A 16,484-nucleotide genomic window follows, 5' to 3' on the forward strand; every position below is an offset into this window, starting at 1 on the left:
AACACAATGACAACAGCCACCCTCGAAGCAGCGTTACCCATGCAGAGCAAGGGGAACAACTACTAGAAGGCTCAGAGCGAGTGACGTTTGAAATGCTATTAGCGCGCACTAACTAGCTAGCCATTTCATATTGGTTACACCAGCCTCATCTCTGGAGTTGACAGGCTTGAGGTCATAAACAGCGTAATGTTTGACGCACAGGAAGAGCTGCTGGCAAAACGCACGAAAGTGCTGTTTGAATGAATGTTTACGTGCCTGCTTCTGCCTACCACCGCTCAGTCAGATACATAGATACTTGTATGCTTGTATGCTCAGCCAGATTATATTCAACGCAGGACACGCTAGATAATATCTAGTAATATCATCAACCATGTTTTTTATAAGATAAGTTTAATGCTAGCTAGCAACTTACCTTGGCTTACTGCATTCGCGTAACAGGCAGTCTCCTTGTGGAGTGCAACGAGAGAGAGGCAGGTTGTTAGAGCATTGGACTAGTTAACTGTAAGGTTGCAAGATTGGATCCCCCGAGCCGACAAGGTGAAAATCTGTCGTTCTGCCCCTGAACGAGGAAGTTAACCCACCGTTCCTAGACCGTCATTGAAAATAAGAATGTGTTCTTAACTGACTTGCCTAGTTAAAAAAATCGGCAAATCAGCTCCCAAAAATACAGATTTCCGATTGTTATGAAAACTTGAAATCGGCCATTACGATTAATCGGTCGACCTCTAGTAGCAACACAACATAAAAACAACATTGTAGCAACACAACATTGTAACAACACAAAACATGGTACAAACATTATTGGACACAGACAACAGCACAAAGGACAAGAAGGTAGAGACAACAATACATCACACAAAGCGACCCAGAAGAGCGACCCAGGGATGTACAACAGTACAAATAAATGTTTTGTCATACCCTGATATACCACGGCTTTCAGCCAATCAGCATTCAGGGCTCAAACCACCCAGTTTATAATCTAGTGTCAACTATGGTTAAAAATTACATTAAGTATTTATTACCTGTTGACGTTGTATGAAACTGAATCACTGTTCGGATAACGGCTCAGAGGCTCAATGTGTCGTGTCGACCTCCTGTGGTTGTGGATGATATACTGTATATCCTCGGTCTTATCTAGAGTACAGTACAGGAACTCCCTGTATGTGATATAGCCTCTCCTCGGTCTGATCTGGAGTACAGTACCGGAACGCCCACCACCACACTGAACATGCTCGTCCGGCGTGCGTGAGAGCACACTGCAAAGAGGATAGAATAGAGAAACCAAAACTCTTCAACTCAGAAAATGTACTCTATGGAAGATAGCAAATGTATTTTTTATGAACCCCGTCGAATGTTGGAGCAAAGTAATTATATGGCAGTTTTGTAAAAACAAAATGTATTTTTCCCCGGGCGTGGTTTGCGCTCAGCATTCCTTGATACATGTCATGTGACCGAAGATTAATTTAAACAGTACATTAAAAGGGGCTGGAATAGGGTCAGGTTTAGAGAAAGTCCGTCGTGCTTCTTATGCAGTATAGCCTGCCTAAGTGTGTTTAGATAGTTTGAAATAAACAAACCAGGGTATGGACGAGAAGGATGACGAACAGCTTGGTGAGTTTGGTTTTTTTGGGGTAATTTACTACAAGAAAGTTAAAGTGGACTTTTGGCCATCTCCTATTGCAGTGATTCCCACCCAGGGGTACTTGGCATATGGACGGGGGAGCTTGAGAAGACTCGTGAGACCATAGGCCTAATGTTAAAATGTACATGAGGGGGTACTTCTGGGGTACATCGGGCAAAGCAAATTTCAGTTGGTGGTACAGTAACCGGAAAAGTTTGGGAACCACGTTCCTAGGGCATGGTTCCCCAATAGGCAACCCTTTATTTGCCCCCCCCCCCTCAAGTTTTCTGACGCCCCCAAATTAAAAGTATGTAAAATCATCAGGAGTATCAGATCAAATATATTTTAATTCAGTATTTCGACGCATAAATAAATATTTATACTGTGTGTAGGCCGATGTATTTTCTGTCAAAGGACAGACATAACATCGATAAATCAATCAACAGAGAGGCATATGTAATCAAGGTTTGAAAAGAGGATGTTTTCTGTATCTGTTTGGGATTCTTGCGGTCAACTTTGCAGTGTAGCCTACAAAATCATTCATAACGCCACGTTTTCATCCAGAGTTTTTATGCGAGTAAATTCATACCATATAAAGAAAAATCATGACAGCCCTGATGGAAACAAGACGTTGCTGTACAATTGTATAAACAGATCATTTGTTCGTTCGTCATGGTGGGATCTTTTTGTGTCGGTAAAATGTATTATGCGCAAGTCCACGTGATGAGATGATTATTATGGATAATAGCGAGAATATTAGAATTTGTCAAACTGCAGTCAAGTGTTGATATTCACGTCACCAGAATAAGTCCCTCAATATTTATCGGAAAGCAGCGTCAGACTCAACACCCTATACTTTCACAACCATTTGAAATTCATCATAATCTATTTAATCTGTATCCTAATAAACGTCATGGTTTGCCAAGTTGTAGTGGGAGGACCACATACCATATAACCGCCTGACTCCAAATGTACTTGGTTTGTTGTTATTGTTATTATATATTTACGCGTAAAGACATTTCCACCGCCATTTCGCGCATAATTAATTTTACCGATACAAAAATCTCCCACTATGTCGAACTAACAAATTATGTCGGAATTTATACAATTGTACTGAAACTATTTGTTTCCATTACAGCTGTCGTGTTTTGTTTTTATATTCGGTATGACTTTACTCGCATAAAAACAGTGAATGGAAAGGTGGGTACCACCCGGGTTTCAATCCAAACGTTTTTATACTAGTAAAAAGTACACGTGTGATAAAACATTAGACAACATGCCTGATGGAAACGGTTAATATGTCGCTGGACGTTCCAAATGTCGACAAAACAGAATAAACTCGACAAGGTGGGATACGATGCGAATTCCCCCCTTTAAGGGTGCCCATGAGGTCTCTTAACTTCATTATGGATATCAATCAATATAACAGCCTTTTTTTTGGTGGAGTTAAATGCTTTCCTCTGGCTACACGCAAAGCCCTTCCATCCAGTTTCATGTGCGTGTAAGGTATTTTTGCCTGTGTGCGTAGTGAGTGTTGTAGACTATTATGTTTCCAAATTGAATTTCAATGACGTCTCCAAGGGCTTCTCCTCGTGTCGCCTTGCTTATCAACAGGTGCGTGGTGTTTTGTGCTGACTTTTACACGCAGACCACTTTTTTTGTTGTTTTATCATAACAGTTATTCTTATGAACTTTTATCTACAGACAGTATCCCATTTAGAGTAGTTGCTCGATCCAGCCTCGTCAATCAACTCATTTGACTATTCTTTTATTTATTTATTTTCTATTTTCCATTTGTTTGAATTGAAAGGATATGCCACACCCTCACCATGTTCTATTATGACCTTGGTATTTGTTCACCTACTATGGGACTGTGCCTTCACTGTAGGTACAGTAATCAAACAATCTTTTCTTTCCAGGACTAGCGTAGAGTCTATTTGCGTCCCGTGCCATTGTTATTGAGAAGCATTGAGCAGTGCTGTGCCATGAGGGCTGGGCAAATGAATGTAATCACTAGTAGGCCTAATGACTAGTCGAGTAGTTTTAGTAGACTAGCTATTTCTAATCATTTGTTTCTTAAACTGACTTGCCAAGTTTAAATAAAGGTAAAAAAAACAAAACAATTGTGGGTTGTAGCTAGTTCTGCCTTTTTCCTTGTATACAGTAGGCCTACGTCCTCTTGGCTTTATGCTTTCAGAAGACCCATCCATGTCCATTCTATTGGATTGTCGAAACAAGATGCAAGCCCCTCCCACCCCACACATTACCACTCTCTGTCTCTGTGATGTATTCTAGGTACATTGTCTGAATGCTAATCAAACTTTACATTCCATGCTTATCCTGCCTCCATTTATTATCAGTGTGTTCATCGAGGCCTAAAGCATGGCGTTAGCAACGCCAAGGTCACGGGTTCAACTCCCGCAGGGATCACACGTACACATACTAAATACCTATGACCATTTTGCCCTTACTGTACATTTTACATCCAATTTGTAAGTCGCTCTGGATAAGAGCGTCTGCTAAATGACTTAAATGTAAATGTAAATTTGAGTCATTTAGCAGACTCTCTGGTTCGGAGACACGTACAGTAGTGAGTCATTTAGCAGACTCTCTGGTTCGGAGACACGTACAGTAGTGAGTCATTTAGCAGACTCTCTGGTTCGGAGACACGTACAGTAGTGAGTCATTTAGCAGACTCTCTGGTTCGGAGACACGTACAGTAGTGAGTCATTTAGCAGACTCTCTGATCCACTACAGTAGGGAGTCATTTAGCAGACTCTCTGATTCACTACAGTAGTGAGTCATTTAGCAGACTCTCTGATCCACTACAGTAGTCATTTAGCAGACTCTCTGATCCACTACAGTAGTGAGTCATTTAGCAGACTCTCTGATCCACTACAGTAGTGAGTCATTTAGCAGACTCTCTGATCCACTACAGTAGGGAGTCATTTAGCAGACTCTCTGATCCACTACAGTAGGGAGTCATTTAGCAGACTCTCTGATCCACTACAGTAGGGAGTCATTTAGCAGACTCTCTGATCCACTACAGTAGGGAGTCATTTAGCAGACTCTCTGATCCACTACAGTAGGGAGTCATTTAGCAGACTCTCTGATCCACTACAGTAGTGAGTCATTTAGCAGACTCTCTGATCCACTACAGTAGTGAGTCATTTAGCAGACTCTCTGATCCACTACAGTAGTGAGTCATTTAGCAGACTCTCTGATCCACTACAGTAGTGAGTCATTTAGCAGACTCTCTGATCCACTACAGTAGGGAGTAATTTAGCAGACTCTCTGATCCAGAGACACTTACAGTAGTGAGTCATTTTCACCCTTGTTTCATACTGTACTGTAAGTTGTTTTGGATAAAGGCCTCTGCTAAGTGACATATATATATCACCTATAATCTTAAACTCCCATCTCATAACAGTGAAGGGGAAACCGCTTCTCATTGGTATTTCTATAGACTGGTGACTGTATTGTGTTCAGTGACACCAATGGCCAGCCTGTAGTATATTTAGCCCTGTACGCTGGTACATTCAAAACTAACAATTGGAAGTAATGGGAAAAGCCCACATATGAATACTTCTGTAATACACATGGACTGTAATCCCAAACGACACCCTATTCTTTACACACCTTTTTTAAAAACAGGACCCATAGAGCTCTGTTCAAAAGATAGTGCCACTACATAGGGAAAAGGTGGTGCTGTGTAGTGCACATGGTCAATGGAATGAAAAGGGCATTCTGGTGCACGATGACAAAGCCACCACTTGATCACAGGTTCCTGAGTGGCACCATGTTGTGTTGATGGTGTCTGGGCCCGACAGGTTCCTGAGTGGCACCATGTTGATGGTGTCTGGGCCCGACAGGTTCCTGAATGGCACCATGTTGTGTTGATGGTGTCTGGGCCCGACAGGTTCCTGAGTGGCACCATGTTGATGGTGTCTGGGCCCGACAGGTTCCTGAGTGGCACCATGTTGATGGTGTCTGGGCCCGACAGGTTCCTGAGTGGCACCATGTTGATGGTGTCTGGGCCCGACAGGTTCCTGAGTGGCACCATGTTGATGGTGTCTGGGCCCGACAGGTTCCTGAGTGGCACCATGTTGTGTTCATGGTGTCTGGGCCCTACAGGTTCCTGAGTGGCACCATGTTGTGTTGATGGTGTCTGGGCCCTACAGGTTCCTGAGTGGCACCATGTTGATGGTGTCTGGGTCCTACAGGTTCCTGAGTGGCACCATGTTGTGTTGATGGTGTCTGGGTCCTACAGGTTCTGAGTGGCACCATGTTGATGGTGTCTGGAGGTTCCTGAGTGGCACCATGTTGTGTTGATGGTGTCTGGGCTCTACAGGTTCCTGAGTGGCACCATGTTGTGTTGATGGTGTCTGGGCTCTACAGGTTCCTGAGTGGCACCATGTTGTGTTGATGGTGTCTGGGCCCGACAGGTTCCTGAGTGGCACCATGTTGATGGTGTCTGGGTCCTACAGGTTCCTGAGTGGCACCATGTTGTGTTGATGGTGTCTGGGCCCGACAGGTTCCTGAGTGGCACCATGTTGTGTTGATGGTGTCTGGGCCCGACAGGTTCCTGAGTGGCACCATGTTGTGTTGATGGTGTCTGGGCCCGACAGGTTCCTGAGTGGCACCATGTTGTGTTGATAGTGTCTGGGCTCTACAGGTTCCTGAGTGGCACCATGTTGTGTTGATGGTGTCTGGGCCCGACAGGTTCCTGAGTGGCATCATGTTGATGGTGTCTGGGTCCTACAGGTTCCTGAGTGGCACCATGTTGTGTTGATGGTGTCTGGGCCCGACAGGTTCCTGAGTGGCACCATGTTGTAATACCTTTGTAATACCATGTAAGGACAGTGTAATATGTAAACTATACTATATTGTTATCGTACAGAAGTTATTACACTGTAATAAGGACAACAGTGTTTTCTTGCAACTTGTTCCTTTGGTTCTCACACAGTAGTGTGATGATTGTGGTGATGATTAGCTTGTTTAGTAGGGGCTCCTGAGTGGTGATGATTAGCTTGTTGTAGTAGGGGCTCCTGAGTGGTGATGATTAGCTTGTTGTAGTAGGGGCTCCTGAGTGGTGATGAGTAGCTTGTTGTAGTAGTGGCTCCTGAGTGGTGATGAGTAGCTTGTTGTAGTAGGGGCTCCTGAGTGGTGATGAGTAGCTTGTGTAGTAGTGGCTCCTGAGTGGTGATGAGTAGCTTGTTGTAGTAGGGGCTAGGGGTTGTAGTAGGGGCTCCTGAGTGGTGATGAGTAGCTTGTTGTAGTAGGGGCTCCTGAGTGGTGATGAGTAGCTTGTTGTAGTAGGGGCTCCTGAGTGGTGATGAGTAGCTTGTTGTAGTAGGGGCTCCTGAGTGGTGATGAGTAGCTTGTTGTAGTAGGGGCTCCTGAGTGGTGATGAGTAGCTTGTTGTAGTAGGGGCTCCCGAGTGGTGATGATGATGTTATATGATGATAGGGAATAGGGTGTGGTTTGGGACATTTGCATTAAGATCCCTCATTGTAAAAACATTCCAAAACTGAGTCATCCAGAATCAGGAAGTGTCTCGGGAACATTCAGGCTGCTGCTGTGTCACACCGAGTTTACACCTACGCAGCAGAAGTGTGTGTGTGTGTGTGTGTGTGTGTGTGTGTGTGTGTGTGTGTGTGTGTGTGTGTGTGTGTGTGTGTGTGTGTGTGTGTGTGTGTGTGTGTGTGTGTGTGTGTGTGTGTGTGTGTGTGTGTGTGTGTGTGTGTGTGTGTGTGTGTGTGTGTGTGTGTGTGTGTTACAAAGATAGATCAGTAGGTGTGTCTGTGTATTACAAAGGTAGATCAGTAGGTGTGTCTGTGTATTACAAAGGTAGATCAGTAGGTGTGTCTGTGTATTACAAAGGTAGATCAGTAGGTGTGTCTGTGTATTACAAAGGTAGATCAGTAGGTGTGTCTGTGTATTACAAAGGTAGATCAGTAGGTGTGTCTGTGTATTACAAAGGTAGATCAGTAGGTGTGTCTGTGTATTACAAAGGTAGGTAAGTAGTGTGTGTGTGTGTTACAAAGGTAGATCAGTAGGTAAGTAGTCGGGTGTGTGTGTGTGTGTGTGTGGGGGGATTGGCGTTTGCAACTCATACACAATGTTGATCTATCTAGATCTAGGAGCCACTCCTTATTCCCTCAGGCTGTATTCAACCTGGGTCATGTGATGACAAAGATGTTTCCACCGACAGTGTTAACACAGCATGTGTGTAATACAATGCATGTTAAGTATACTACGTAAACCTCACATGATAGGTCTACCTACATGGACATTAGCTGCTGATAACATGACTGTAGTATAAAGTTAATATAATACACATTATGTTGCTCAGCTCGACTCTCTCCCGGCCTTTCCAGTTCTTGGAAATAAATATTGTTTGATTAAAAAGTTTGCCTGACTACTCCCTAGCCTAGACCTTTCAAATCCAACGTGATCTTTATAAGCCAGACAGAGTAGGATTGTTGGTGGATGACAATATAACATCCTGTACTCTCCCTCCCAACGAATGTCTGTTTTTCCTGTGAGAGAGAGGGAGAGAGCACTGTCCAGTCCACCCATATGCCAGTTATTATTGTTATTATTGTTATTATTCCGGTATTATACTTATGATAACATGTTTTATTCTCTTCTGCCATTTACTTTATGTTAGTATTGTTATATTTGATTATTTCTTATTGTTGTTGCATTGTCCAGAAGGAACCTGCAAGTCAGCATTTCGTTGGACGGTGTTTACCACCCTGCGTGTCCCACACATACGACTAATAACTTGTAAAACTTGGTTATTGGTATTTTATTAGGATCCCCATTAGTTGTTGCGAAAGCAGCAGCTACTCTTCCTGGGGTCCGCACAGAACACAGAACACAGAGCACAGAACACAGAACACAGAGCACAGAGCACAGAGCACAGAGCACAGAACACAGAGCACAGAGCACAGAGCACAGAGCACAGAGCACAGAGCACAGAGCACAGAGCACAGAGCACAGAGCACAGAGCACAGAGCACAGAGCACAGAGCACAGAGCACAGAGCACAGAGCACAGAACACAGAGCACAGAACACAGAGCACAGAACACAGAACACAGAGCACAGAGCACAGAATACAAAACATGACACATGACATCATACAGAACATTTAATAGACAGGAACAGCTCAAGGACAGAACTACGTAGCCTACATATTAAAACATACACACAAACTATCTAGGTCCAATAGGGGTGAGGTGTTGCTTCATCTGTTTTTTGAAACCAGGTTTGCTGTTCATTTGATCAGTATGAGATGGAAAGGAGTCCCATGCAATAATGGCTCTATATAATACTGTACACTTTCTTGAATTGGTTCTGGATTTGGGGACTGTGAAAAGACCCCTGGTGGCATGTCTGGTGGGATAAGTGTGTGTGTCAGAGCTGTGTTTAAGTTGACTATGCAAACATTTTGGAATTGTCAACACAATGTTTCTTATAAAAAGAAGAAGTGATGCAGTCAGTCTCTCCTCAACTCTTAGACAAGAGAGACTGGCAGCATAGTATTAATATCAGCCCTCTGATTAAACTGAAGAGCAAGATGTGCCACTCTGTTCTGGGCCAGCTGCAGCTTAACTAGGTATTTCTTTGCAGCACTTGACCACATGACTGTGCCATAGGCTTGGCTCTCTCACCCCTTCCAGGCTTTTGGGAGGGAGGGTGGACAATGAGCCTGTCATAGCGGATGTAAGCAATGTCCCCACACGCGCTGGTAACTTTCATTGCTGAGATAAGTTATTTTTTCTTCTTCTGGCGCACAGCTTCAGGACGGTCCTTGTTGAGGAAGATATATGTTCCTCTCAAGGTCTTGTCTCTTTCCAGATCAGCTACATTGTCTTTGAACCTCAGGAACTTGACCACTATTGACCTGTGCCTGTCACCTGGGCCTGTCACCTGGGCCTGTCACCTGGGCCTGTCACCTGGGCCTGTCACCTGCCTGTCACCTGGGTCACCTGAGCCTGTCACCTGGGCCTGTCACCTGAGCCTGTCACCTGGGCCTGTCACCTGGGCCTGTCACCTGGGCCTGTCACCTGGGCCTGGGCCTGTCAGCTGGGCCTGTCAGCTGGGCCTATCGGCCTGGGCCTGTCACCTGGGCCTGTGGCCTGGGCCTGTCACCTGGGCCTGTCACCTGGGCCTGTCACCTGGGCCTGTCACCTGGGCCTGTCAGCTGGGCCTATCGGCCTGGGCCTATCGGCCTGGGCCTGTCAGCTGGGCCTGTCGGCCTGGGCCTGTCAGCTGGGCCTGTCGGCCTGGGCCTGTCAGCTGGGCCTGTCAGCTGGGCCTGTCAGCTGGGCCTATCGGCCTGGGCCTGTCAGCTGGGCCTGTCAGCCTGGGCCTGTCAGCTGGGCCTGTCGGCCTGGGCCTGTCGGCCTGGGCCTGTCAGCTGGGCCTGTCGGCCTGGGCCTGTCGGCCTGGGCCTGTCAGCTGGGCCTATCGGCCTGGGCCTGTCAGCTGGGCCGGTGGTTGGTTTTTCTATTTCAATGGCATTTCCATGACTCAGGCCTGCCAGATACTCATGTTATGATGTAGGCTAATGTTGTTTGCCTGACTGACAGAAGTTTCTAATGATGTGACCATCCCAAATGAGGGGTGGCAGGGTAGCCTAGTGGTTAGAGTGTTGGACTAGTAACCGGAAGATTGCAAGTTCAAACCCCTGAGCTGGCAAGGTACAAATCTGTCATCCTGCCCCTGAACAGGCAGTTTACCCACTGTTCCTAGGCAGTCATTGAAAATAAGAATTTGTTCTTAACTGACTTGCCAAGTTAAATAAAAGGTCAAATAAAAATGATGACTATTTTCAATCGAGCATTTGTCTTTTTTTGTCTCTATTATTCCATTCTGTATCGAATGTTTTAATGAGACAAAACCACAGCGAGAGAGAATGTTAGCAATGATGAGAATGACCGGGGCTGTTGTTTTCCGCAATATTATATATATATATAATAATAACATTTAGAACACTACGCTTGTCGTGCAGGTGAAAGAGGACCCAAAAGCGACTTGGCGAAAACAGAGTCTTTAATCAAGTAAAGTAAATACAAACAAAAAACACAACTTTCACTCGAAATGACGAGGACAAACTGGAGACTCGATCTTGAACAGCAGGTGAACAGCAGGTTGCCTCGGGAAGGCACTTGAACCAGACAGACTCAGACACCTGCTCACCACGCAGCATCTGAGGAAAACACGACACGACAGGGCGATACACAAACACAGCACGGTGAATTCTAGACAAGGAACCGACAGGACAGGAACGGAACACAAAGGAAGAAATAGGGACTCTAATCAGGGGAAAGGATCGGGAACAGGTGTGGGAAGACTAAATGATTGATTAGGGGAATAGGAACAGCTGGGAGCAGGAACGGAACGATAGAGAGAAGAGAGAGCGAGAGAGTGAGAGAGGGAGGGGAGAGAGAGGGATAGAAAGAGGGAAAGAACCTAATAAGACCAGCAGAGGGAAACGAATAGAATGGGAAGCACAGGGACAAGACAAGATAATAAATGACAAAACATGACAGTACCCCCCACTCACCGAGCGCCTCCTGGCGCACTCGAGGAGGAATCCTGGCGGCAACGGAGGAAATCATCAATGAGTGAACGGTCCAGCACGTCCCGAGACGGAACCCAACTCCTCTCCTCAGGACCGTAACCCTCCCAATCCACTAAGTATTGGTGACCCCGTCCCGAGAACGCATGTCCATGATCTTATGTACCTTGTAAATAGGTGCGCTCTCGACAAGGACGGGAGGGGGAGGGAAGACGAACGGGGGTGCGAAGAAAGGGCTTGACACAGGAGACATGGAAGACAGGATGGACGCGACGAAGATGTCGCGGAAGAAGCAGTCGCACAGCGACAGGATTGACGACCTGGGAGACACGGAACGGACCAATGAACCGCGGAGTCAACTTACGAGAAGCTGTCGTAAGAGGAAGGTTGCGAGTGGAAAGCCACACTCTCTGGCCGCAACAATACCTTGGACTCTTAATCCTGCGTTTATTGGCGGCTCTCACAGTCTGTGCCCTGTAACGGCAAAGTGCAGACCTCACCCTCCTCCAGGTGCGCTCACAACGTTGGACAAACGCTTGAGCGGAGGGAACGCTGGACTCGGCAAGCTGGGATGAGAACAGAGGAGGCTGGTAACCCAGACTACTCTGAAACGGAGATAACCCGGTAGCAGACGAAGGAAGCGAATTGTGAGCGTATTCTGCCCAGGGGAGCTGTTCTGCCCAAGACGCAGGGTTTCTGAAAGAAAGGCTGCGTAGTATGCGACCAATCGTCTGATTGGCCCTCTCTGCTTGACCGTTAGACTGGGGATGAAACCCGGAAGAGAGACTGACGGACGCACCAATCAAACGACAGAACTCCCTCCAAAACTGTGACGTGAATTGCGGGCCTCTGTCTGAAACGGCGTCTAACGGGAGGCCATGAATTCTGAATACATTCTCGATAATGATTTGTGCCGTCTCCTTAGCGGAAGGAAGTTTAGCGAGGGGAATGAAATGTGCCGCCTTAGAGAACCTATCGACAACCGTAAGAATCACAGTCTTCCCCGCAGACAAAGGCAGACCGGTAATGAAGTCTAGGGCGATGTGAGACCATGGTCGAGAAGGAATGGGAGCGGTCTGAGACGACCGGCAGGAGGAGAGTTACCCGACTTAGTCTGCGCGCAGTCCGAACAAGCAGCCACGAAACGGCGCGTGTCACGCTCCTGAGTCGGCCACCAAAAGCGCTGGCGAATAGACGCAAGAGTGCCTCGAACACCGGGATGACCAGCTAACTTGGCAGAGTGAGCCCACTGAAGAACAGCCAGACGAGTGGAAACAGGAACGAAAAGGAGGTTACTAGGACAAGCGCGCGGCGACGCAGTGTGCGTGAGTGCTTGCTTAACCTGTCTTTCAATTCCCCAGACTGTTAACCCGACAACACGCCCATAAGGAAGAATCCCCTCGGGATCAGTAGAAGCCACAGAAGAACTAAACAGACGGGATAAGGCATCAGGCTTGGTGTTCTTGCTACCCGGACTGTAAGAAATCACAAACTCGAAACGAGCGAAAAACAACGCCCAACGAGCTTGACGGGCATTAAGTCGTTTGGCAGAACGGATGTACTCAAGGTTCTTATGGTCTGTCCAAACGACAAAAGGAACGGTCGCCCCCTCCAACCACTGTCGCCATTCGCCTAGGGCTAAGCGGATGGCGAGCAGTTCACGGTTACCCACATCATAGTTGCGCTCAGATGGCGACAGGCGATGAGAAAAATAAGCGCAAGGATGAACCTTATCGTCAGACTGGAAGCGCTGGGATAGAATGGCTCCCACGCCTACCTCTGAAGCGTCAACCTCGACAATGAATTGTCTAGTGACGTCAGGAGTAACGAGGATAGGAGCGGACGTAAAACGTTCTTTTAGAAGATCAAAAGCTCCCTGGGCGGAACCGGACCACTTAAAACACGTCTTGACAGAAGTAAGAGCTGTGAGAGGGGCAGCAACTTGACCGAAATTACGAATGAAACGCCGATAGAAATTAGCGAAACCTAAAAGCGCTGCAACTCGACACGTGACCTTGGAACGGGCCAATCACTGACAGCTTGGACCTTAGCGGAATCCATCTGAATGCCTTCAGCGGAAATAACGGAACCGAGAAAAGTAACGGAGGAGACATGAAAAGAGCACTTCTCAGACTTTACGTAGAGACAATTCTCTAAAAGGCGCTGTAGAACACGTCGAACGTGCTGAACATGAATCTCGAGTGACGGAGAAAAAATCAGGATATCGTCAAGATAGACAAAAACAAAGATGTTCAGCATGTCTCTCAGAACATCATTAACTAATGCCTGAAAAACAGCTGGCGCATTGGCGAGACCAAACGGCAGAACCCGGTACTCAAAATGCCCTAACGGAGTGTTAAACGCCGTTTTCCACTCGTCCCCCTCTCTGATGCGCACGAGATGGTAAGCGTTACGAAGGTCCAACTTAGTAAAGCACCTGGCTCCCTGCAGAATCTCGAAGGCTGATGACATAAGGGGAAGCGGATAACGATTCTTAACCGTTATGTCATTCAGCCCTCGATAATCCACGCAGGGCGCAGAGTACCGTCCTTCTTCTTAACAAAAAGAACCCCGCCCCGGCCGGAGAGGAAGAAGGCACTATGGTACCGGCGTCAAGAGACACAGACAAATAATCCTCGAGAGCCTTACGTTCGGGAGCCGACAGAGAGTATAGTCTACCCCGAGGAGGAGTGGTCCCCGGAAGGAGATCAATACTACAATCATACGACCGGTGAGGAGGAAGGGAGTTGGCTCGGGACCGACTGAAGACCGTGCGCAGATCATGATATTCCTCCGGCACTCCTGTCAAATCGCCAGGTTCCTCCTGAGAAGTAGGGACAGAAGAAACGGGAGGGATGGCAGACATTAAACACTTCACATGACAAGAAACGTTCCAGGATAGGATAGAATTACTAGACCAATTAATAGAAGGATTATGACATACTAGCCAGGGATGACCCAAAACAACAGGTGTAAACGGTGAACGAAAAATCAAAAAAGAAATAGTCTCACTGTGGTTACCAGATACTGTGAGGGTTAAAGGTAGTGTCTCAAATCTGATACTGGGAAGATGACTACCATCTAAGGCGAACATGGGCGTAGGCTTCTCTAACTCTCTGAAAGGAATGTCATGTTTCCGAACCCATGCTTCGTCCATGAAACAACCCTCAGCCCCAGAGTCTATCAAGGCACTACATGTAGCACCCGAACCGGTCCAGCGTAGATGGACCGACAAAGTAGTACAGGATCTTGATGGAGAGACTTGAGTAGTTGCGCTCACCTGTAGCCCTCCGCTTACAGATGAGCTCTGGCTTTTACTGGACATGAATTAACAAAATGTCCAGCAACTCCGCAATAGAGGCACAGGCGGTTGGTGATCCTCCGTTCCCTCTCCTTAGTCGAGATGCGAATCCCTCCCAGCTGCATGGGCTCAGACTCTGAGCCAGAGGAGGGAGATGGTTGCGATGCGGAGCAGGGAAACACCGTTGATGCGAGCTCTCTTCCACGAGCCCGGTGACGAAGATCTACCCGTCGTTCTATGCGGATGGCGAGAGCAATCAAAGAGTCCACATCTGAAGGAACCTCCCGGGAGAGAATCTCATCCTTAACCACTGCGTGGAGTCCCTCCAGAAAACGAGCGAGCAGCGCCGGCTCGTTCCACTCACTAGAGGCAGCAAGAGTGCGAAACTCAATAGAATAATCCGTTATGGACCGTTCACCTTGGCATAAGGAAGCCAGGGCCCTAGAAGCCTCCCTACCAAAAACTGAACGGTCAAAAACCCGAATCATCTCCTCTTTAAAGTTCTGGAACTTGTTAGAGCAATCAGCCCTTGCCTCCCAGATAGCTGTGCCCCATTCTCGAGCCCGGCCAGTAAGGAGTGAAATGACGTAAGCAACCCGAGCTCTCTCTCTAGAGTATGTGTTGGGTTGGAGAGAGAACACAATCTCACACTGCGTGAGAAAGGAGCGGCACTCAGTGGGCTGCCCGGAGTAGCAAGGTGGGTTATTAACCCTAGGTTCTGGAGGCTCGGCAGGCCAGGAAGTAACAGGTGGCACGAGACGTAGACTCTGGAACTGTCCAGAGAGGTCGGAAACCTGAGCGGCCAGGTTCTCCACGGCATGGCGAGCAGCAGACAATTCCTGCTCGTGTCTGCCGAGCATGGCTCCTTGGATCTCGACGGCAGTGTAACGAGCGTCTGAAGTCGCTGGGTCCATTCCTTGGTCGGTTCCTTCTGTCGTGCAGGTGAAAGAGGACCCAAAAGCGACTTGGCGAAAACAGAGTCTTTAATCAAGTAAAGTAAATACAAACAAAAAACACAACTTTCACTCGAAATGACGAGGACAAACTGGAGACTCGATCTTGAACAGCAGGTGAACAGCAGGTTGCCTCGGGAAGGCACTTGAACCAGACAGACTCAGACACCTGCTCACCACGCAGCATCTGAGGAAAACACGACACGACAGGGCGATACACAAACACAGCACGGTGAATTCTAGACAAGGAACCGACAGGACAGGAACGGAACACAAAGGAAGAAATAGGGACTCTAATCAGGGGAAAGGATCGGGAACAGGTGTGGGAAGACTAAATGATTGATTAGGGGAATAGGAACAGCTGGGAGCAGGAACGGAACGATAGAGAGAAGAGAGAGCGAGAGAGTGAGAGAGGGAGGGGGAGAGAGAGGGATAGAAAGAGGGAAAGAACCTAATAAGACCAGCAGAGGGAAACGAATAGAATGGGAAGCACAGGGACAAGACAAGATAATAAATGACAAAACATGACAACGCTGTCCTTCAGAACACTACACTGTCCTTTGGCCCCAGTTATTACAGTCAGGAAAGACTCCTGCCCTGGTTATTAGAGTCAGGCTAGACTCCTGGCTCTGGTTATTACAGTCAGGAAAGACTCCTGGCCCCGGTTATTACAGTCAGGAAAGACTCCTGGCCCCGGTTATTACAGTCAGGAAAGACTCCTGGCCCTGGTTATTAGCGTCGGGAAAGACTCCTGGCCCCGGTTATTACAGTCAGGAAAGACTCCTGGCCCCGGTTATTACAGTCAGGAAAGACTCCTGGCCCCGGTTATTACAGTCAGGAAAGACTCCTGGCCCTGGTTATTAGCGTCGGGAAAGACTCCTGGCCCCGGTTATTACAGTCAGGAAAGACTCCTGGCCCCGGTTATTACAGTCAGGAAAGACTCCTGGCCCCAGTTATTAGAGTCAGGAAACAATCCTGGACTCGGATATTAGTCAGGAATGACTCCTGGCCCCGGTT

General features: G+C 47.3%; 1 protein-coding gene across 1 annotated transcript in view; it reads left to right on the top strand.

The window, feature by feature from the left end:
* Positions 1 to 1,195: 1,195 nt before the first annotated feature.
* The window catches only part of ssuh2.1 (ssu-2 homolog, tandem duplicate 1), a 39,104-nt gene continuing 23,815 nt past the window's right edge, over positions 1,196 to 16,484 (top strand). The window contains exon 1 of the mRNA XM_046313226.1: positions 1,196 to 1,611. Coding sequence (XP_046169182.1) covers positions 1,584 to 1,611 — 28 coding nt within the window. The 5' untranslated portion in view covers positions 1,196 to 1,583. The remainder of the gene's footprint in view (positions 1,612 to 16,484) is intronic.

This window comes from Oncorhynchus gorbuscha, linkage group LG18, assembly GCF_021184085.1.
Source record: "Oncorhynchus gorbuscha isolate QuinsamMale2020 ecotype Even-year linkage group LG18, OgorEven_v1.0, whole genome shotgun sequence".
In the NCBI taxonomy this organism is placed as follows: Eukaryota; Metazoa; Chordata; class Actinopteri; order Salmoniformes; family Salmonidae; genus Oncorhynchus; species Oncorhynchus gorbuscha.